The sequence below is a fragment of the Perna viridis genome, chromosome 1, assembly GCF_037379345.1.
Source record: "Perna viridis isolate PV_CMFRI_1.1 ecotype Kerala chromosome 1, ASM3737934v1, whole genome shotgun sequence".
NCBI lineage: Eukaryota > Metazoa > Mollusca > Bivalvia > Mytilida > Mytilidae > Perna > Perna viridis.
Genome location: NC_142445.1, coordinates 1289693 through 1312296, shown reverse-complemented (window position 1 = coordinate 1312296; position 22604 = coordinate 1289693). Strand labels below are relative to the sequence as shown.

Below are 22604 nucleotides of genomic sequence, written 5' to 3'. Positions count from 1 at the left end.
TATTTGAGTCCAAATAATAAATTGCAGTCGACGTTAACTTAATGCACTCCGATAGAGAGGATGACCAAACCGAACAATAAGTTTCCATAACGACGGCACTATGAGTCGATGCTGTCGCAGAGATGCCACGCTTTAATTTCAGCTCTTACATTTCTAAGAATTCGCTGACTCAACTAAATACGATTGATCCACAAGCAGATTGGGAGCATAGACATTCAAGTGGGCGTCCAGGAATGAAACCTAAACGTTCCCATTCAGCTACATCATCGGAAATAGACCGTCAGTTGGTTAGTGAGATCAACAATCTAACTGGAGGTAACTACACTCTGGAGGACCTCGGCTTACCTCAAGAAAAAAGTCCATTCAGCGATACTGAAAGCCAAGTCAGCTCCGAAACCAAACAGAAAAAGGCTGGATTTCAGAAAATGGAAAATTTGCACATCGAAGGAGCTGAAACTGGGACCTTCAAAAAAGAAGATAGCGAAGTAAATCAATCTTCAAATCAAGGCACTGAAAATCCCAACACTCCTATGTCACCAAGAAATGCCGGCACAAACGCATCGCGATCTACAACACCAGGTGCTAGACCAAATAGCATTGACAGCCCTAGAGATGCAGTCACAAAGGCACCGCAGCCCACACCAGCGGCTATGACTCCAGGTCTGTCACCAAGGGAGTTTCGACAAACGAGTTCAAGACCTGGAACACCAGGAGTTCCACAACAGCATCGATCGCCACAACCTCCGTCCACCCCTGTTATACGGGAACACAGCTCTGCTTCACCGCCAAGTCCAAAAAGCCCAGGAGCGAAATCCAATATTAGTACGCAAGTTTCAACTACACCAAAAAGAACTCCAGGTTCTCCAAACCAAGCCTCCCCGAGACAAGCAGGTATTTTTACGTTTCATACTAAACATGTGTGGGAGTTATAATGCATGAATTTGTCTACTGAGATATTTTGACCCTTGAACTGACCTCTTTTTGAAAACTGGGTTAACTTTTAAGCCGGTCTAGCATTGTGTACTGTAACGTGCCAAGTCCCTTGGACACTTGAATTGCATAATTAAGCGTAGTATTTATTTTATTGGTTTACTCATTATGTTTCTATTATTTTCTGGAAAAAAATAAGTATGTTATATATACTTTGTTTAAATGTCCCAGACAAAACTTGACCTATTAATAGATGACCGTGTCAGTGTACCAAACTATACGTAAGATAGTTATATTGTGACGTCACTTTCCAATTGTAAGTGCAAAGTGGCGTCCCACAAAGTATTCTCAACGAACAGAATAGACCGTAATAATATTTTATTTGTGATTTTAACGGTAAGAGTTTTTGGTGTATAAGTTTAATGAAAATGCGTAATGTGAGTTTTTGCTTTCTATTCCGACAAAGCTGCAGAGGAGCTCAGCTCGATGTCTGCATCTGATCGTGACTATATAGTGTTCTCGTTTGTAGACTATATCATGCATGTATGTTCAGGCCATATGTAGATCTAAGTAATAGTATCTAGTCTTTTTAGGACACATTCTATAATAGAGTAACATGTATTCACATTGCTCTGGTAAAGTTCTTTGCCACATGCAAGTGTAATATGTAAAAAGTCCACTTTCTAAATTGTTTAATCTATAATACTTCAACATTGATAAAATGACATGATTATACTGAGGTATAATTGTTTTCAAGACTGAGGAAAAACAGGCCTTTGAAGTTAGTACAAAATGTAATCTTTCATAGCATTAACCCTATTTTTCTTTAACACGGGGTATTGCTTACAAAAAGGTAAGGTAAATTTCTGTTCCTAAAAATATATTCCCATTGTATCACAGTATTGAAAAGAAAATTAACTAAAATAATTTTTTATCATAAACCTTGTAATGGTAATTTGTAGGGATGCACTACAACAACTTTTCAATGGATCATGATAATATTAAAATCCCTATTTCATCTTCATTCAGTTAGACAGCTTTCCGAACATGACCATCGAAACTTTTGAAAATGGCAAAAAATCACATAAAAATTTCGAGTTGGCCCCTAATTTTCCTGTCCTAAAGAAAGCTTGACATAAATTTTGGGCATGAAATTGTTTAACAAGACAGGACGAAATATTTTTTTTCACAAAAATCATTTCCATAAACGTTTTCCAAATATTGCTTATCCTTCTTGTAGAATACATTCCATCACATTCATACGTCAATACTAGTCATAGAGTAGACCTCGCCATTTTCAAGACGGGGGCACTTCTCGTCAATTTGCTCACCAACATTTTATTCTTTAATAAAAATCGTTGTATGATAGCTAACAATATCAACAGTCTGTTAGACGTTTTGCCTTAAAATTTGGGCATGAACTTGTTTCACAGGAGAGGATGAAAAATCGGTTGGCGAGAATTACTTGCCGGCTAGAACTACTCTTTGACCAGTATAGGATCTGTAAAATGGTCATATAAATATAATTATGATGTTACACTATGATTTGAATATGACATGCATTGTTGCATCTTAAAAATGCTTCGATACAACTCGTCATTATAGAAAAAAAATCAAATGAATTAAAGATATTAGGTCCAATTCATTTGAAGATGAGTAAATTTGAATTAAACTTAAGTCGAATTCATTTGAACACCGATTATTTGTACCTACTGTCCTGGGTTTGATGATATCTAAAGGATATAATACAGACCTCTTATCTCGTCCTTCACTTAGAGATCAACGGTAAAGGAAAAACTATTGACTGAAGTATACAACAAACACGATGACTTTAACACCTGCGTACGGTTTTCATATTACAACTCATACGTTATGCCTGAGCTTGCCGTAACTACGCACACTTTTTGTACCGTTAGACTTCTAACAATTAAGCTTCTGGAACAGGGTTATGTTACTACAAGATTGAAGGTACGAGATCACAATTCGCTTTGACTTTTCGTTATATTCGAAAAAAGTTCCTTTTTTTTCAGTGTGTTTCTTCCTGATTTTTTCCGTTGCTGTCATAAGCTTTATTGCTTAGTGTTTACTGTTGAAATATAGAGCAAGGATCAAATTCACAAGAGATTTTTTTTCATTCTGTAATTTTATGTGGAAGTTTCGATTTGGTCCTATGGAAGGTCAAAATTTAGGACATTTGGCAGTGGTCACTTTTCATGTCTACGGGGTCTCCGAATCAAAGTTGCTAAAAATAAAAAAATGATGGTGAATTTTTCTGGCACACTTATAGAAATCTGCTTTTATACATGTTTCCATATTGGTGAAGTCTTATTGAGTTTGAAGCGGTGGAATCAAGGGAACCAAGGTTATAGATGAGTCTGGTGAAATGCACTACGAAATTGTGTCCTCGTACCTATATGAAGTCATCACTACGGAAGTTTTAATGGTCATCATCATGAACTCGCGGGTCGTTACGGTGTATCTATCTGCACCATGAAAACTGATTTTTTTTCACGTGTCATAGTTATCATTTCCTCTTTCATCTACCACGGACGACTTTTTATGAGCAGCTCGGCGGATGTTTCTAGAAAACCAGAGGACGCTTACCCTACCGATGCACCTGGCCCATACTCCCGGTTTTTAATGTAGTCAGAGTTGCTCACTTTTGTTGCTTTCTACATATTACTTGATTATTTATTGTCTGTGTCTCTTTAATGTCTGCTCTACGTCCCTGGATTACATTCTTTTGATTTCCGCTAGAATCTTGTTTCCCTAGATTACTGTTTAATTCTACTTATATTTGAAGATAGGTTAAATTCGGTAAAAGAAAGGTACAAATAAATCGAACCTATCTGCAAATGATATTTACAGATAGGTAAACTGCCCTGATCAGTGCTCGATGATAAATACTTCGATTCGACCTTCCGAGAAATTCTTGCTAAAATGTGCTTGTCGAATATGTAAAGTCCCGCAAGTGTAATGTTTCAGTTCTAAATTAAATTTAGCTATTGAAAATTGTCATAAATTCAATCCCTGATTTGTATTGTCCCTAAATAAAAGTGTAATTGCCTTTTTTTGTTAGTGTTTCTCTTTTTATCATGTTCCAATATAAAAGTTCAGTGTGCAGAGGTGCTCAGTGGCAGACGATAATTTTGATAATGAATATTGATATCTTCACATAGGCCTACGAAAAGGTTATTCTTTGACCAATAGGTAATTTACAGTAAATGTGAAAAGTAGTTCTTTTGAAGGAGAAAAACTTAGTGCTCAACCACACGTACGCAAATGCTAGTCATAACTCCATTTTTAGAGGCAAAGCAGACAGGCATTGATAGATGCATCTCTTTAAATTAATTTATTAGTTATTCATCAGCAAAATTAATATTGTAAATGGCAGACTATATAAAATTTTCTTATAGTTTTATTTTTATTATCCAGCACTGAGTGATGCTCCGATTTTGACATTTTCATTGGTCCCGCTGATGCCGTAACACCCCTTTATAATTGTCTACTTTGACTCAACGAAACATATTAGCGGCGATATATAAAAAAAAACATTAATTTGAATGAAAAAAAAATTTTTCAAAATTATGAAGCACTGGTTTGAGTCCAATACATATATAATGAGGTACAAACCATGCGAGTGCAATGCTACTATGAATTACATTGCAATGAATTGCGATAATGCTACAACTCATATTTTTGCAACCGGGTCCCCTAACGTGATTCCATTTTGCGTACTTCAGAAGTCAGCACATTGGTATTGAACGGAAAAAATATTGAGTAAAAAGTTGACTGAACAAAATGAAATCAAACTGAACACGACCGTGTATTTTCATTTGATAATACAAGTAATACATTTTGGAGTCCCGAGGAAAACATTGACCACCGTCCGTGTTACAGGTACAAATACTACTATGTAGTCAGTAATATTAACCAACTGTATAGGTTGGTGACTGGTCTATAAATGTGTGATTCAATATTGATTGGCCCAAAGGTGCAAACTGGATAGTTCTCAGGTGACTGACCATTGCGAAGCTTGGAAAATAAGACTTTCGGTGATCGTGAAGTTTTTCACAACATTTGCTTGAACAATTAGATAACACTGAAAGTCATTTTTTTTCACCTTTTCTGCTAACTGACAGCATGGAAGCAAATTACATGTAAATAATGTTCACACACTTTGGTATTAATTACAACTATATTTTTAAGTATACATTTTCAGCTTTTATTTTGACCACTTTTGACTTTACCTATTATCTGTCAAAAACTCTGGCCACTCTTCATGTTAACTTTTGGACACTTGTTTTTCTTCTTAAACATAAAAAAACTTTATTACTATAGTTCAGGACAGATTTTCTAATTTCTTATTTTCTACTCAATTATTCAAATTGGATTGAGGTAGAAATGTTAATGGAGTTGTAATATAAAAAAAAATATTTATTATTATATATAGGAGTATAAGTATTCAATACATGTTGATGTTTAAAAATAATTACACATTAAAATGAAAACTTTATTTCTTTATTTATGCTTAACTGTGGTAAGTTTGAACAGCCAATTACAATAGATAATCGATCGGTAATTTCCACTGACCTATAGTAAAGGATAATCGATCGGTAATATCTACTGACCAATAGTAATAGATAATCGATCGGTAATATCTACTGACCAACAGTAATAGATAATAAATCGGTAATTTCCACTGACCAATAGTAATAGATAATCGGGTGATACACAACACTAACATACACACGGATTATCATATGCACATACAAATGCATAGAATCCAGGTTCAATGTGTTTTATGGTACTACATAGTTGAAAAATAATCCCTATGACAAGGCCTACAAAACTTTCCGAAGGTCTAGTTTGCGTGAAGAAGCCCTATTACAGTTATTGCCCATGAAAGACGAAAAATTTTTAAAAAATTGTGGTTCAAGCATATAACTGTAAAACCACAGAAGACATAAAGAAACTTGATCACAATAGAAAAAGGAAGATATGGTAAAACAGAAGCCTATTCAAGTCATTAAAGTCCAAGTTCAGGTATTGCCCCTGAAAGGCCAAAATGACTTATTTTTGTCAATGTAGCTTATAACTTAAAAGTCAAAATAGATATATTTTTTATTGATTTTATGATCCTTATCATAAGGTCTACAAAAAACCTTGAGGTTCCTGTTCCAAAAAGTTGTAAGTATAATTTATTGTATTAATGTAATGACAATGCCTCCTGTGGATGCATAAATTTATAGAAATGTCAGTTGGTTGTCTTTTGGACTCGCCCCTCTTGTCTTGATATTAGTTCCTTAAATTCTGTTAGCTGCTGTTTAGCATTCTTAAGCCCGGCCACTTTTTCCTAAATTATTTGTATTTGATGGTTCTGATTCATGGTTATTATTCAGAAATATACTCACAGCAAAGATCACCGAAAGGATCTAACCAGCCAACATCGTTACTGTACGTTGACAACGAGAACTTTCTACATCCTGTGGTAAATATCGAAGATGTAGGAAACCTAGTCCAGGTGTCTAACCAAGATGCGCCTTTGCCGCCAATGCCAATTGATATCAAGGACGCACTGGTCAGACTTGAACATATGCCTATGGATCAAGTCACACATTTTGCTCATCTTGGCGATTACGTCCGTCATCTTCAAGCAAATGAACGAATTTGTGATGTTACTATCCACATTGGCACTGAGCGTTATATGGCACATCGAATCTGCCTGGCCTGCTATAGCGACTACTTTGCTGATATTTTCTACAGCCGAAATGATAAGCAAAGAGTTCCACTCACAGTTCGACTAAAGGGCATCAAACCGGTAGCATTTGAGATCTTGCTAAAATTTATATATACTGGCGTTTTGGATGTTTATTCTGAAGTAGTTGGCGATTTAATGACAATGGCAGAGAGTTTAAGAATACCCATGGTCAAAACACGTGTCATCGATTTCCTCGAGTGCCTTCCACTGGCTAAAGCTTTGTCAATCCTCATGAAAGAGAAGATTTTTGGTCCTATGTACGATAGAGCGATGATAGCAGTATGTGAACAGTTCAACACCTTTAGACAAGAGGAAGTGTTCCTAGAAATAGAAGTCGAGCCATTGGTTATGCTTCTTAGCAGAGACAACCTTAATATACAAACAGAAATGGATGTGTTTAAAGGCATTGTCAGATGGGTATCAAATGACACAGACGATAGAAAACAGCACCTTGTTACACTGATGCAATGTGTCCGGTTCCCTTATATGACACTACAGGAACTCAGTCAATGTAACGAAATCACCGATTTAGTTAAAGAAAGCAGAGAGGTGGCTCAAATGCTGTTGGAAGCAAACTGGTAAGTAAAATAATATTTTTAGAAAACTCAATGCACTTCAAACTCCCTTCATATATTTCCAACAAATTAGTAGAAAAATTTTTTGCACTTTTTGAACCATTTCATCTGTGTTGGTGTTCGCCACTGAAATATAACATATTCCATCAAGTCTAATTGTTCTTTGCCTCTGTTTGTCAGGGTTTGTGTTGGAAAAATGCTTTGCAAGGAAGATCGTTTCAATCTGCATATTCCAAAACCACGAACATGCATTTCGTCTAGTCCAGCACCATCATCTACAACTCCAGCCAACTGGTCACCAAGAGATGAAAGTGCTTTTGTAAGTCTGTCTCTTAAGTAGTCATTTACCACCAAAACTACATGTAGTAGAATCTTGTATGAAATATTTCCTGAATAAAGTGAGTATTCCTTAAAGCAATCTTTTCATCAAATGTTTATTTAAAAATAAACAAGGGTGTATATCTTCAAATATTCACTAGTATTAAAAATGTGTTGGTATAATTCACTCAGTCAACTACCAGAAATGAGACCGATTTTGTTGTTGACCATTGTAGAAGTTTTGTCATTTTCAGGCACCTGATCATGATGTGGCCTATACCTCACCACAAGCACCGAACAATAATTCTTTAATGAGGTCTAATGTTGAGACGACACGTCACAGAAGTTTTCAGAAGAATGCAAATATCCTGGTAATCGGCGGGTTCAATCCACCTTCAAGCCGGGCTGCAATATCTGGTAATGTTTGTGAACAATTAAATTTTTAATTAACAATGTGGGTTATGATATGAACAAACCGGTTGTGTTGTTAATATATATTGAATTCAGTTAAAGATCTATGCAGCCTTTATCATATATTTGTAAAAAAAAAATAAATCTTATTGCATCAAGGTTTATTATGGACTTTTGCTTATTTTCTGACAGCCAAAGCTCTGGAGAGTTACACTGTAGCAACAAATGAGTGGAAACACTTCGGCGATCTGCCAGAACCCCGACTCCACTATGCAGCATGTATCCTTGACGATAAAATCTTCATCACAGGCAAGTTCTTTTATAATCTTTAATCTAGAATGTGTTCAGTTGTTCATTACAATCTGATTAAAATTTGTCCATTCACTCACTATCTAGTGAGGTCTGATTTAAACTAGATAGTCCCCAACGACTATATCACACAAGACACAATCACAGTTTGTGTTTTTATAACTTACTTTTAGGTGGAGTTGACCCAAGGTTTAAAGTAAAAAATCCAGTACCAACAGCCGATGTGTTCACCTTTGATGTTAAACGCAATTCTTGGATTAAAGTCATGAAATTGAATACTCCAAGAATGTACCACAGCATGTGTTCAGTACTGGGTATGGTTTATGTTATTGGTGGACAGGATGGTGACAACAAGTGAGTCTCTAAGAACATGCCTAACATGTTATTGGTAACATCAAAATAATTACAGCATTAACTTTGATACCATTCTATGTAGTTATTCTCTGTAACTACATGCATCATTTTGGTAATTGTTATTGTTAAAAAAAATGTCAAGGAGTGAAGTAACAATTTTCAAAAACTGCTCTGTATACATGGGTTCTCTTTTTATGCCCCTGCAACGATAAGTTGGTGGGGGGCATATTGTTTTACCCCTGTCCGTCCGTCTGTAATTCCGTCCGCAATTCTGTCCATCCCATAAGTTTTCCGCATTTATTTTTTAAATCCTTGAAGATATTGAACTGATTTTTTGTATGTGAGTCTGTCATGGTTAGTTACAGATCGAGTTAAAGTTTCGTTTTGCTACCCTGAGTTTTACCAAAATTATGGCCCTGGACTTAAAAAATTTCATGGAAAAAACAGTTTTCCGTACTTTTTTTGTAAACCCTTAAAGATATTGAATTGCTTTTTGGTATGTGAGTCTGTCATGATTAGTTACAAATCGAGTATAAGTTTCATTCTTCTACACTGAGTTTTACCAAAATAATGGGCCCTGCACTTTAAAAATTGTATTGAAATAATAGTTTTTCGCTTTTTTTTTGTAAATGCTTGAAGATATTCGACTGGTTTTTGGTATGTGAGTCTGTCATGATTAGTTGCAGATTGAGTTTAAGTTTCGTTCAGATATGCTGAGTTTTACTCAAAATCACATGCGGGGGCATCATTTGTGTCTCACAGACACAATAACACATCTGACAAAGTGCTTTTTACAATTATGAGTTATGATATAGCTGTATGAAGGTTAAATGCTGGAGCATCACTTTATCTAGTTTTACTATGAGTTGTATACCAGGCCCATACAAAGGATTTTTGTTAAGGGCAGGGGTCTTTATTCCAAAATGTCGACAGCCACACTTGAATCAAAACGGCGAGTTTATTTGTTGGTTTGCAAAGGGGTGCGGTACAAAATATCACTTAAAATTTGGATTTGATAAGACAGTAATTTCAATAGACCCTTTCTGTTTGTCTAAATACTTCTGTACAATCAATTGCAGCGTCCTTAACTCTGTTGAATGCTACAATCCCATGAACGATTCTTGGTTCTATGTGAAGTCTATGTCTGAACCGCGTCTTGGTGCAGCAGCTAGTCTCTGTAGTGGTAAGCTGTTTATAGCAGGAGGGTATGGAGACATCATAAGTAAGACAGCTGGAAGCCACGTCCTAGATACTGTAGAATGCTTTGATCCACGCAGTAACAGGTAGGTTGGTTTTTAAAACGATTTACTTGGCGAAGTCTGCTTCTACCTTATTTAGATAATGAAACACCATTAGTAACGTCTGATATTGAAGTAGCAGTTTGGTATTCTGTTGAATTAATGCAGTCTTTTGCTCTCATTTCCTATTACAGCTGGGTCAAAAAGAATAATCTAAGATTTCCCCGTTGCCATGGGAATCTCGTTTGTTGTAATGGAAGAATGTACCTTTGTGGTGGAGCCACACGATCATACAACAACAAAGACTCTGTTATCACCAGTACAGGGGGCATTGATGTATACAACAGTCGTGATGATGTGTGGGAACACTGTACAGATATGGTGGTTCCTCGTCACGATGCTGCAGCTGCTGTTGTCGGTATGTATTTCTACAATATTATTCCTACATTGACCGGGCTCCAGTTCATAGAGAAATCAACTTCATATTTACTCTAAAGCAAAGATATATTTTTATGTTAAGATGGTTAATTCATAATTCATTGGAACCATGGATAAAGCATCGATTGCAGCAGTAGTCACGCCATGTATGTATAAAAGAAATACTAATCAAGGCTAATGAATGTCTTTAAGTAATTTTCTGTGTAAGATACAAAAAAATACCAGTATTTCGATATGCTGTACACGTCTTTCAAGTAGTAACCTGTCATCCACAGCATTAATATCAAATATGTAGGAAGATCATAATCAAAATATTAGTTGTATACAAAAAGTACTCAAAGCCAAAACTATCGAAAGAGGAAGCCAAATCCATCACCGAGAGGTTCTATCATATGCAAATGCAAGGAATGAAGCCTCAGTGTTTTACGTATTTTTACAGTTGGAATACTACAAGATTTCATAAATAAGAAAGATAAAATGTGATATATTTCGGGGTCAGATAAGTCTGACTACAGGGTTGGTGAATACCCTCGGAGACCTCAGGTCCACCAGCAGCGGTATCGACCCAGGCAATGGGTGACACATTATTTTTTCAATTTGGTATTTTTTACCACAGATATATCCAGCGCATCTAGAAAACAACCAAAAAGCTATTTAAATTTACCCTGAAGCATCTGTGAGGTAGCTAGTATTTTTTTACTGCTTACATAGGGAAATATATGCAGGAACATTTTCCCGCCTTTTTTCCTTGGTGCGTTCCACTCAAATTTACCTTTCAATATCTTAAAAAGGCAAACTGGTGGTTATTAATGAAAATACTTTGATAATGCAATAAAATATTTGGGGTTTTTTCTTCGTGTCCACACCTTGTACATTTTGCTAGAGAAGTACTTAATTCTTTAGTGTCTATTTTAATAAAACAAAAATTGCTATTAAAGATCCAAACCTTAACCCCAGTGTTCTAGGATTACAATTTCCTGTCATCCAGGGCAAGTCCAATTTTTGTGTAGGAAATTTGATTATTATGCCCCGCTTTTCCTTTGGGAAGTTGAAAGCTTGAAATCTGTAAAGGATGTGTTTAAGGTTGGAAAGCAAATTTCAAATCTAGGAAGTTGATCTTCATTAAGAGTTTTCCAGTGGAACTTAAAAAAATAAATTGTAGAATACCGCCTTAACATAATAAAATCTGATCAATAGACTTACTTGTTTGCCATTTTTCCTAGCTCGTAGTTTTCTCATATATTTCTTCAGTGTCATATCTGTGTTTCCATTGCTACCATTTTGCACGTTAACCTTATCTACGCCATGTTTACCAGCAAAACATAACGATTTACTGTATTTTATGCATCAACGACTAGAAATATTTAATCGTCGATTTAATATTGAAAATGTCTTTTATGTTCAGGCTCCTTTTAAATAACTAGTAAGTTGTACATTATACTTATTCATAGTATGATAAATACTAATACTGAACATTTAAAATTTACATTAAAGAATCTCAACATTGGTTAATAAAAAAGTATTAAAAAGCAGTTTGTTCACCGGTTAGCATGTGTACAAGAACTGAATCAGGACTGAAAATGTACTTGATTTTGTAACTCCCAACAGCTTTAAAATTCAAGGTAATTAGTTCTTTTCTTGATTTCATACAAAGCGATGTTTCTGTATATGCTTTGCTGGCCATGTTCGATTTTTATTCATATTTGTGTGACTGATACTTTGTTGTAGGTGTGTAGAAATCAATGTTAAACCGGGACCTAATATAATGCATTTATACTTGTGTTGGTTGTAGGTGTAGTAGTTATCGAGGTTATACCTAAGATGATGCCTTCCATACTTGTGTTGGTTGTAGGTGTAGTTATCGAGGTTATACCTAAGATAATGCCTTCCATATTTATGTTGGTTGTAAGTGTAGTTATCGAGGTTGTAGCTAAGATAATGCATTTATACTAGTGTTGGTTGTAGGTGTAGTTGTCGAGGTTGTAGCTAAGAATAATGCCTTCCATATTTGTGTTGGTTGTAGGTGTAGTTATCGAGGTTATAGCTGAGATAATGCCTTCCATACTTGTGTTGGTTGTAGGTGTAGTTATCGAGGTTATACCTAAGATAATGTTTTTCATACTTGTGTTGGTTGAAGATGTAGCTATCGATGTTATAGCTAAGATAATACATTCATACTTGTGCTGGTTGTATGTCACATGTCTCTACGTCGCACCCTTGCTAATGCATGTATTGTTTGCTAGAACTTTATCCATCGTTCTACATCACACTTACGATACTGCTTATGTACTGTAGGCGAACTGATTGAGGTTACACATTAGATAGTGCTCGTGCATATGTTTGCTAGATAGTACTTGTATAATTAGTTATTAGAACTGATACATGTATTTGTTTAAGGTGAACTGATCAAAGTCATACATAAGATGGTGGTATTATTTTTTAGAACTTAGTAAACTGATACATGAATTTTTTGTAGGCGAACTGATCTATATCCTTGGAGGATGTTCTACAGAGACCAACAGAATCCTCAGATCAGTGGAATGTTACGACACAGCAACAGACTCTTGGATATCTGGAATTCATGATTTACCCTATCCATCAAAGTGGATTAAATCTGTTACTATAACTAAGTAGAGGAACTTAGAAGTGCAAATGATGAATAAAAAGCTTTCAAAACAAGTGAACAAACTTTTATTACATGGAGAAATAAACTAATCATGAAAATTAATTATGTAAAGCAATATGTGAATTTTTATATTGATGAATAAATCAATTAGCAGTAGGTTTTTTGTTTCTTTTTATTAGTAAGCAACATTAAGATACAAGCTGGTTATTTTTAAGGGGTCGTCCGATAACAATTTTACTGCCTTAAAATGATGAGCATCTGAGGGTATAAAAATGCTTACATTGAGACACACTTGATGATACCACTACAATAGGTCCACAAGAAACGAATTCAATAGTCAGATTTCAGCAACATTTATAGCCAATGGTATTTTAAAGTTCCATAGGATGAAATACGTCATGTAGTGTAGGAAATATTCCCAGAAAGATCTGAGTTTAATGGACCGGAATAACACTCTGCTGATAATTTAATCCAAAAAATGTTCATTACAGTCGTAAGTGGAAGGTCAGGGGTCCCCAGAGCGCATTATTCTTTAGAAACCAGGCAAAATGAAACACTATGGATCTATTCTGCTGTTTTAGAAGCCGAGAATTGAGCCCTACCCCTAAAAAATCACAACCTTTTGTGGCCTTCTTAACTCGTGACCTCTTGTTTAGATGTCAAGTCCTTATTTTTGATCAAACTGTGTATAAAATAGTCTCATTTCAAAGCATATTCACACTTTCATATGATTCAAAAATTGTAAAAACCATCGACATTTTATGAAGAAGAAAAAATATTTTGCATTAGAAATACAATCAATGGTATAAGATATTTTGTGGAAAGATTGAAATCTTCAAAAAAAAAAAAAAATCATCGACAAATGTGGTAAAATCTTACCACCAGATTTCATGTTTTGTCAAAATACGATTTGTTTATATTTGTCAGTTTTGGCATAATTCACGAAAAAAGACAAATTCAAATTTATGTTAGCTAAAGCTAAAACGTTCATTTACAGATTCAATAGTCCTTACAGTTCCATATTTTGTGTCGATCACTGATTAATGCCCCTGTCGTTGGTCCAGAATCATATCACAACATTTCCTCTTTTTAATGTTACATGTAGTAGCTACAGTTTGAGTGCCTGCTACATTTATAGTCAGCTGGTTAGTAAACTCAACTACTTTACCCACAGGTGACATTTACAGAGACTTGGAATATAATTTTACATTCTAATATACGGAAATATAAGTGTTCGCATGCACAGGATTTCAATTAAACACTTAAAGGTGTATCCACTTCATTTGATTGCATTCTAAAACTACGTGTTAATAAAATCCGTTGATTTTACAGTGTCCGCATTGAAGGATGGACAGCAAGCCAGTTGCAATTCCACTTACTCTGGTAATGGTATTAATCATATGTGGATACCTAAAATAATTCTAAAGATTTACTTCAAAACCTACAACCCCGCAGCTTTTCTCCAGAGCCTTGACTTCTAAACTCTTTACACTACGTTACCACATGATAAATTGCAGTCTTGTTTGAAAGGACTTAATCGTAAATCTTTTGCTGTTTCGAAATATTATATTATCCTTAGTTACAAACCACATATTTTTCTGGAACATCGCAGAAGGGCAAAGTGTGCTACACAAAAAAGCGGGTTGGCGATATGCTAGATTTCCTCACTGATAACATGTCACATATGGAGGGGCTATTTTTAAACAATAAGTGGCATTCCTATGGGCACTAACTGTGCTCCTCTCCTAGCCAATTTATTTTTATATTCATACGAGACTGAATTCCTTCAGAATCTCGTAAAGAATAAAAATATAAAAGATGTTAAATCGATTAATTTACTGATATATTGATGATGTATTATCCATCAACAGCCCTTCTTTTAGTAAATGGTTACCGTAAATGCGTCCACCAGAGCTCGAGATAAAGGATACAACAGAAACAAATTGTTCTGCATCTTTTTGGGCCTACATCTGTACTTGGCAACAGCGGTCATCTCTGCAATAATAATTATGATGAAAGAGACGACTTTAATTTTAATATCATAAATTTTCCTTACCTGTGTAGCAATATACTTTCATTTCCTGCATATGGTGTTTACATTTCACAAGTGATTCGCTGCGCTAGAGCAAGTACTAACTACTCTGATTTCCTTGAACGCCTTAATTATTTGCGTAACAGACTCCTTAATCAGGGATGTGAGGAAACGGGTCTCAAATGGTCTCTTACCAAGATTTATTTCATATGTTTAAATTATAGCGGAAAATGGGCTGCCCAAAATGTTTACAGGCGATAATGAAGAAATGTATTTTTTTCCAAGCGAGGTCGTTGTTGAAAGATACAGGCTACTTTTTAATAATGTTATTTAAATCGTACCTTTCTTTTTACAAAATCTGTCCTAAGATCTCTTAATACTTTGATATTGAATTAGTCTGTATAAATAAAAAAAAATGTCATAGCATGTACTAAAAGTATTCTTAATGGTGACATAATTAAGATAATAAATGTTTCATGGTCAAAACAGGGGTATAAATCGGTTATCGACACAAAATCTACAATATAAGTGTCAAATGATCATATAAAATAATGTGTTACATATTGTTTACCCATGCCAATATGTTTTATGTAAAGAAAATTGTCATCAATTGTAAGACATCGACCGAAAAGTTATTTTGGTTTAAGATGATTAACTTTGACACACACTTGTAGCTTTGTTATTTGGGGGATTGCATTAAAACTTTCCACAAAATTTCTTGATACACAATTGTTTGTATTACAAATGTAAAACCGAAATGCCGATAGTTTTTTATTTGTTTTTTAAGAATTTCTTTGGTCTTCCAGAAGAAGGCATATTTTGACAATGAAAAAGAAAAAAAAAATAAACTAATAAACTATTTTACACTTTGCACAAATGCTTTGCAAGGTAAAGCTATGTTCAAATTTTGTCAAAATAGGTCAAACGGTTTCAAAGAAAATGACCAAAAAAATGCACATTGGAGCCTTTGGTGTTGACTTTTGACCTTGAATTTTTGGAATTGCACCACGGAAAATTTTTAAGACAGACCTTAATCAAAGCGCCTTTTAAATACCTTCAAAATTCAGCCGTGGGTACGGGGCTTTTTGTAATCAAAATCAATTCTGTGTATACAAAATTGAATTCCGTCATAACAAAATCATTTTTGTCATACAAAACTATGTTATACAGACTAGTTTTATGGTCATTTCAATTATGTAATGGCAAATTCATTTTCGTAGACAAAATTCAATTTGACAAATCGGTATGCAAATATTAACTTATTTGCATACAGAAAATTGACATTTGTTACCTGATATGGAAATTAAATAACAAAAGTCAAATTTGTGAGACAGAATTAAATTTTGTGTCGCAAAAAGTGAATTTTGCATGCAAACTAGTTTACAGAATCCTTTGGATATGAAAATGAATTCTCTCATCACGATTTTGTAAGAAGGTTTCTCATTGGATATAGTAACCGCGGGTCTCGCAGGGACAGGTTTCGATTACTTCTAGCAAGGGCATATCATATGGGTGATGAGCTCTTCTGCAAAAGTCAGTAATACCTAGTTAAGTATTACCTCATTCTGCAGAATAGCGCATGATCAATAATATAATATTCCCTTGCTCGAACTAATCGGAAACCCGCGATACCCGCGGTTATTATATCCAATGAGAAACTTTACAAAATCGTAACGAGAGAGAGAGTTCATTTGAATATCCAAAGGATTCTGTAAACTAATTTGCATACAAAATTCAATTTAGTTTAAACATATTTTATTAAGTAATTTGCACATTTTAACATCAAACCAAAACAATAAAAGAAAAGAACAATAGCAAATTAATCACAGGATTCAGAAACAAGACTTAAAGGGGTCTAGGACATAAGCCCCCCTGGACATAAGCCCCCCCTGGACAAAAGCCACCATCTTATACTAAGCTTAATGTTAATATATTTTTTTGTTTGTGCATTTTTTGTTTTTCTTTTGTTGCGTGTTCTTTTTATATTTGTATTGCATTTTTTTGTTTGTGTATTTTTAACACTGTTTAGTGTACTTAGGAAGTTTTTGTTTGTTTTTTTTTGTGTGTATTTTTCTATAATTCTATTTAGAAATGAAAACAAAAAAATAAATGGTTTCAATTAAATACTTTCTGATTGACTTCAATTTCAAACTACATGTAATTGAAAGTTGTTATTATAGTTAAATAAGCAACTATGAACATCATGAAAAGCCCAAAGATCAAAATACATTATAACTAATTGATTATACCATTCATCTAATCTTTAAAACTTAGACTAAATAAAATTTCAAAACGAAAAAAAATGTTTAAATTTTACAATTCCATTAGTTATACATTTTTATTTATACCAGTCCACATAGTACAAGTTGCAATGAAATTAAATTTCAAATTTTACACTTTCAGTATTAATAGAAATATCATTCATAATTAATAAAATAATTCCTCATGTGGGCTTTTGTCCCAGGAAGGGTTTGTCCGGGGGTGTTGGGGGGGGGGTTTTGTCCTGATCCCACCGATATATCAATCCGTCTCCTGAAATCATGAATAATAATTATGTCATTGATATATAGCATAGCTCCAAGAAGTAGCGCTCTGGTGCTCAAAACGTGCATTTGGTGAGTTTGGTGCAAAGCGGAGAGGTTGATATTTAATGCTCTAATTTGTATTTATTCGGGTCATAAGGAGTTTTCAAAATTATTCAAAAGAAGTAAATGTGTAATTTAGGTTGTTAATTTGGAGCGTTTGCTCTGTACCTTGGTAAACATTTCAACGTTATACTCATAGGACATTTCATCTGATCCAATAGGAGAACATTTGAAGACAGTTGATCAGGAAGTTGAAGTGCTGAGATATGTTCTCTCCTAAGCGATTGATATAATGGACAAAAGCGTAAGAAGATTCTATTTCGCCGGCATAATGGGGATGGAATAGTGTTCTTTTCGAATAGATCTTTATTTAGCTCGCTACACTGAAGACGACGTCTGGCATGTAGGATTTGACCTTTGCGTGATCCGCAGATGTAATATATTGGTTTTTTGACTACCTCATTTTCGAGATGAGTTTTGAAAATTTTTACTAATGGCGAGGTCTTAATATCATTTGGTAATGTGTTCCATAATCGAATAGTGGAAGGTGGAAAATAGTTAGAATACTGGAATGGGCTACAATAAACTGATTGGATTAGGCCAGAATTACGAGTTGGGTAGTTATGGATTTGGTTTACAGTCCAGTTTCTATATACATGTGTATAAATTGTTAATTGATGTTAATCTAGTACCCCCTGTAACTATTCTTGCTGCATCAATTTAAATCTTTTCAACTTTGAGTTTTAGAATAGCAGTGTTTGTATCCCATATTACATCGGTGTATTCAGGAATCGGTCTAATAAAAGTTATGTAAAGTTTTTCAAGGGTCTGTCATCCTAAATTACTTTAAAATTTCGTAATATATTTAAACGTTTGTATGCTTTGGTTGTAATCATAACAATATGACTATTCCACCCACCATCATCTGACATTGTAAGACCTAAGTGTTTATGGTGCTTAACTTGGGCTATGATGTCATTATTAAGGTACAATTCTGGGTGATTAGATTTATTGGTCTTTCTAGAGACTGTCATTCTTCCAGTTTTACTGGAATTGAATGTGACAAGCCATCGCTCAGACCACAAATGGATTTGGCTTAAGTCAACGTTAGGAGTAAAAGCAGCTGATTCATGGTTGTCAACAATAATATATAGGCTAGTATCATCAGGAAATTATGGTAGACTTGATTTCGGTAACGATATAATTTAAGAAGGTAAGGAACAATAAAGGACCAAGTATTGATCCCTCAGGAACAACGGCTCTTATCAACAACCATTCAGAAAAAAAAATGTTAATAACAACACGCTGTTCCCTCTCCTATAAACCATTCTAACAAATCACTGCCAATTCCAATAGTCTTTAATTTACAAATAAGTCCTCGATGCCAAACCTTATCAAATGCTTTACTGATATCACAGAAGATAACTCTTACTTCCTTTCCTTGATCAAGTGCTTTTCCAATTTTATTAGTTATATTTATTAATTGGTTGATGGCTGAATCTCCTTGTGTAAATGGTTACAAGTTATTATTTCATTTGACCGAAGATAGTTATATAGATGTTTAAAGACACATCTTTCCATGACTTTCCCAACGACACTTATTAAAGATATGGGTTGGTAATTTTTTATTTCGTTTTGAGAACCCGATTTGAATACAAGGGTTACATTTGCCAACTTGAAGGGAATCTACGTAAACGCAAGGACATGTTAAATAATTTGTTAGGGAAGTATTTCAAAACAGAAGATGATTCTTTTCGAATTCTTGGACTTATATTGTCAGGACCAACAGCTTTAGTTGTGTCTAAGCATTCAAGTATATCTTCAACTTCTCCGTCAGTGATGCTGATAGAGGGCAGGGGATATATAGTTTCTTGTTCTATTTGCTCTGGTAGGGGCTTATTAGAGTCGTCTACCTTACGTTGATAATTGAAATATTCATTAAAAAAATCAACGTCTTTTCTTTGTAACCGTCGATTAGATCGTCACCAATCTTTAAAGGAGGTATTTTACATTTATTAAAATTCCCTAAGAGTGATTTTACTCATTTCCACCAGTTTTTTGCGTCAATCTTATCATTTGTTATTTTGTTTGAAATGTTGCTATAATAGTCAGATTTCGCATTTTGAACTGCTAGATTGCACTTGTTTCTTATTTTTCTGATTTTTTCCCAACTATCCAGAGTATCATGCTTTTTGCCTTGTTATTACAGGTTGTTTTCATTAATTTCTGTTAAAACGAAATTCACTTTTGTCTGTACAAAATTGAACTTTGAGTATAAAACCACAAGAGCCCCATTCGGTCCTATTTCGGTCCATTAAATTTTCAAAATTTACCCATTTGTTCCCGTGCTAATGACATTCCAATTCAGTTATTAATGATGCTGTGTAAATGTAGACGTTAGGAGTTTGGTGAGGTGTTTGATTACAGAAGACAACAGAAAAAAATATATACAAATAATACATAAAAGAAAGTCAAATGATGCACTTGGGATTCTTGTCTTTATTTTCGCCGTCTGTCCATCCGTCCGTCCGTCTGTCTGTCACACTTCTGGTTTCTGCACGCTTATTTAAAAACCGGCCAACCTAAACACCCTGTATAAACCGTAAAGTTTGATTATGGAGTAATGTATATCAACTGTTCAGGTGTTATTGTCCTTCCCGAATGAGGGGTATATATATTTGCGAACACCAGATCAATTTAATATAGTAGTAACTACAGGGGCAGTGTGCCAAAAGGAAGTCCCGGTCTTAATGTTCCCTTAAACAGAGGCGAAGCGCCTATACGGCAGGTTCTGCTGGAGCAGTTCCAATATTTGCTGGTACGCCATGCAGTACCTAAAATTCTTATAAAAATATTATAACAACCAGGGTATTTTAATCGGTAACTAATCAAAACAAGTTCAAACATTTTGTGTGTATTACTCCTGCCAATTGAGATTTGGGTGCTACGCCCTACGTATAGAATCTGGATAATATAAAATTACATTTTGAAATTTTATTCGACAGAATAATGACTTTGTAATTAGATGCTTTGTATCTATAATTCAGAATACAGTAAAAAAAATTCTGGAAAAGTATACCCATGATATATAGGGTTACCATAGAAACCGTGCAAAAATATGCTAAAATTTGAGCAAAAGTTAATGAAATAGGGTTTAAAAATGTCAAATTTCCCGCAAAATATCTTAAATTTTTATTTCATCCCCTGAAACTGTCCAAACTTTTTCCTTCGAAAGCCCTATCCTCATATGGGCATCGCCGGTTAGATTTTGAGCTATTTCACTTTGTAATCTACTTATCAAATGTAGCATGGTGGAAAAATTGACTTACTTTTACTTTCACAATGAGGTCAAATCGTCATTGAAAAAAGTCCCTTCAACACTGAAAATAAATGAAACATTCCAAAATACTTTTAAAAGTCACCTTTTTCAGAAAGTGTTTTATTTACAGTAAAATCTTCATTTTTAATCACTAAAGCAACCACAAGTTTCCAGTTATGTCATTTTTCATCCTAGCCAAAAGTGCGAAACTAGATTGTGGAGTGCCGCCTTACAGGTACGAGACCACAATTATCTGCCCTTTAGCTTTTCGTTTCGAATATAGTTCCTATAATAATAGGGGATTTTTCAAAAATTTTTTAGAAACACTTCCTTTCAGAATTTCTCATACTTTTTGTGCTCAAATGGAAGAGGAAAAATGAAATTATTTTAATAGATGTGTTGAAATGAGAAATTTGACATTTAGGTTATGATTTGGTGAGGTCAAAAAAGGTCAAGTTTGTGACATCCAGAAGCCATTTTGGGTCATTTTTTAGGGTATCTCTGTGTTTATGCATAAAATTTAAAAAAATAATGGTAAATTTTTTTTATTTTTTATATAAGTTGTTGGAAGGTTCAAATTAACGTCCCTGAAAATCTGAATTGAATTGCGCCGGTGGAATTTTTTTAAATTACAGAAAGGCTATAAAGAAGACAGTGGGAAAATTAATTGTGGTTTCGTGCCTACAGATTTCATTAGATTACCTTGAAATTTTATATATGAAAAAGTGAAACTTCGCGGAAAATAATTAAAAAAATATTTGTTTCCATAGAATAAAATGTAACTTTTTTCTTTCAATTTAATCGAACAGGGAAATAAATACTTTTTAAAAAAACCTAAATTTCTTTTTTATATAGTGAAATTGTTATTAAAATCGCTTGTAAAATAGGAATATATATATTTTTTAGAAGCTACACCTTTACAACGGGCACCAGCTACCAGGGTAGAAGTAACGGTGCGTCCATCATAGTTACAAAACAGCACTGCTAGAATATTCAACCACAATAACAATAGAAAATAGCATCGTTCATAAATATAAAATTCCTCTGAGAAACACATGGTTATCATAGTACATAAAATGTTATTTCGATGAGTAAAATATCAACGAATTTGATGAAAATCATCGAACGTAAAAAATCAGTCTCAGTGAATGAGTCGTAAAATATCAATAAAATCTAGTTTCAGAGTGAAATATGACATAAAAACAAAAACCATCATTTCCATTAAAAAGTACTTATTAAGAATACTGTGACGAAAGTTAAATAATTCTACAAGATACATTCTACCATAGACACCATATGACGAACCAACAACGTCGCTAAAACCATAACCTATATCACTAATAAGAAATAAAACTTTAGCGCTTGGCGACAATTCACTGAAGTTCAAGCCAGTATTTACCACCGAGTTGAAAACCGTATTATATTTTGACAGTATATGATCGAGTGTTGGGCACGTAGGTAAAAAAATGCTCTAAATCCTCAGCGCTATCCGAATCGCACAGCGGACACCGATCGGTTTCAGACATCTGCATTCTAAAGAGATTCTTATTTAGAACTAAGCACTTCGTTCTGGCAAGCAGTTTTAGCCGTGAGGATCTAAACTCGCTAGTGTCATTTAGATACATCTACATTCCTTTTTTGATATGGCAGTGTTGGTATAATCCAAGACCACTCTTCGATGCAACATCAAGAAATAGTCTCTGTCTTG

At 34.4% G+C, this 22604-nt stretch overlaps 2 protein-coding genes across 3 annotated transcripts in view; one reads left to right on the top strand and one right to left on the bottom strand.

The window, feature by feature from the left end:
• The window catches only part of LOC148626787 (tubulin tyrosine ligase 3-like), a 71421-nt gene extending 59638 nt beyond the window's left edge, over nucleotides 1-11783 (bottom strand). Inside the window, exon 1 of the mRNA XM_088591228.1 lies at nucleotides 11538-11783. Coding sequence (XP_088447354.1) covers nucleotides 11538-11591 — 54 coding nt within the window. The 5' untranslated portion in view covers nucleotides 11592-11783. The remainder of the gene's footprint in view (nucleotides 1-11537) is intronic.
• On the top strand, nucleotides 87-13116 carry LOC148626786 (kelch-like protein 24). Of its 2 annotated transcripts, XM_088591621.1 has the most exons (10): nucleotides 87-891; nucleotides 6333-7269; nucleotides 7447-7585; nucleotides 7839-8001; nucleotides 8188-8304; nucleotides 8478-8658; nucleotides 9738-9941; nucleotides 10091-10314; nucleotides 10951-11015; nucleotides 12811-12942. In XM_088591621.1, exons 1-9 carry the CDS (start codon nucleotides 123-125, stop codon nucleotides 11001-11003), a joined length of 2787 nt encoding a protein of 928 aa, XP_088447747.1. In that variant the 5' UTR covers nucleotides 87-122; the 3' UTR covers nucleotides 11004-11015; nucleotides 12811-12942. The 2 variants fall into 2 exon arrangements, with proteins under 2 accessions (XP_088447747.1, XP_088447658.1); XM_088591532.1 differs by lacking the exon at nucleotides 10951-11015 and having other exon boundaries at nucleotides 12811-13116.
• The last annotated feature ends 9488 nt before the right edge of the window (nucleotides 13117-22604 follow it).

Coding starts and splice junctions, on each gene's coding strand:
- LOC148626786 (XM_088591532.1), top strand. CDS start 123: ATGCCACGCTTTAATTTCAGCTCTTACATTTCTAAGAATTCGCTGACT. Junction 7,270..7,446: donor ATGCTGTTGGAAGCAAACTG/GTAAGTAAAATA, acceptor TCTGTTTGTCAG/GGTTTGTGTTGGAAAAATGC. Junction 8,659..9,737: donor GGACAGGATGGTGACAACAA/GTGAGTCTCTAA, acceptor AATCAATTGCAG/CGTCCTTAACTCTGTTGAAT.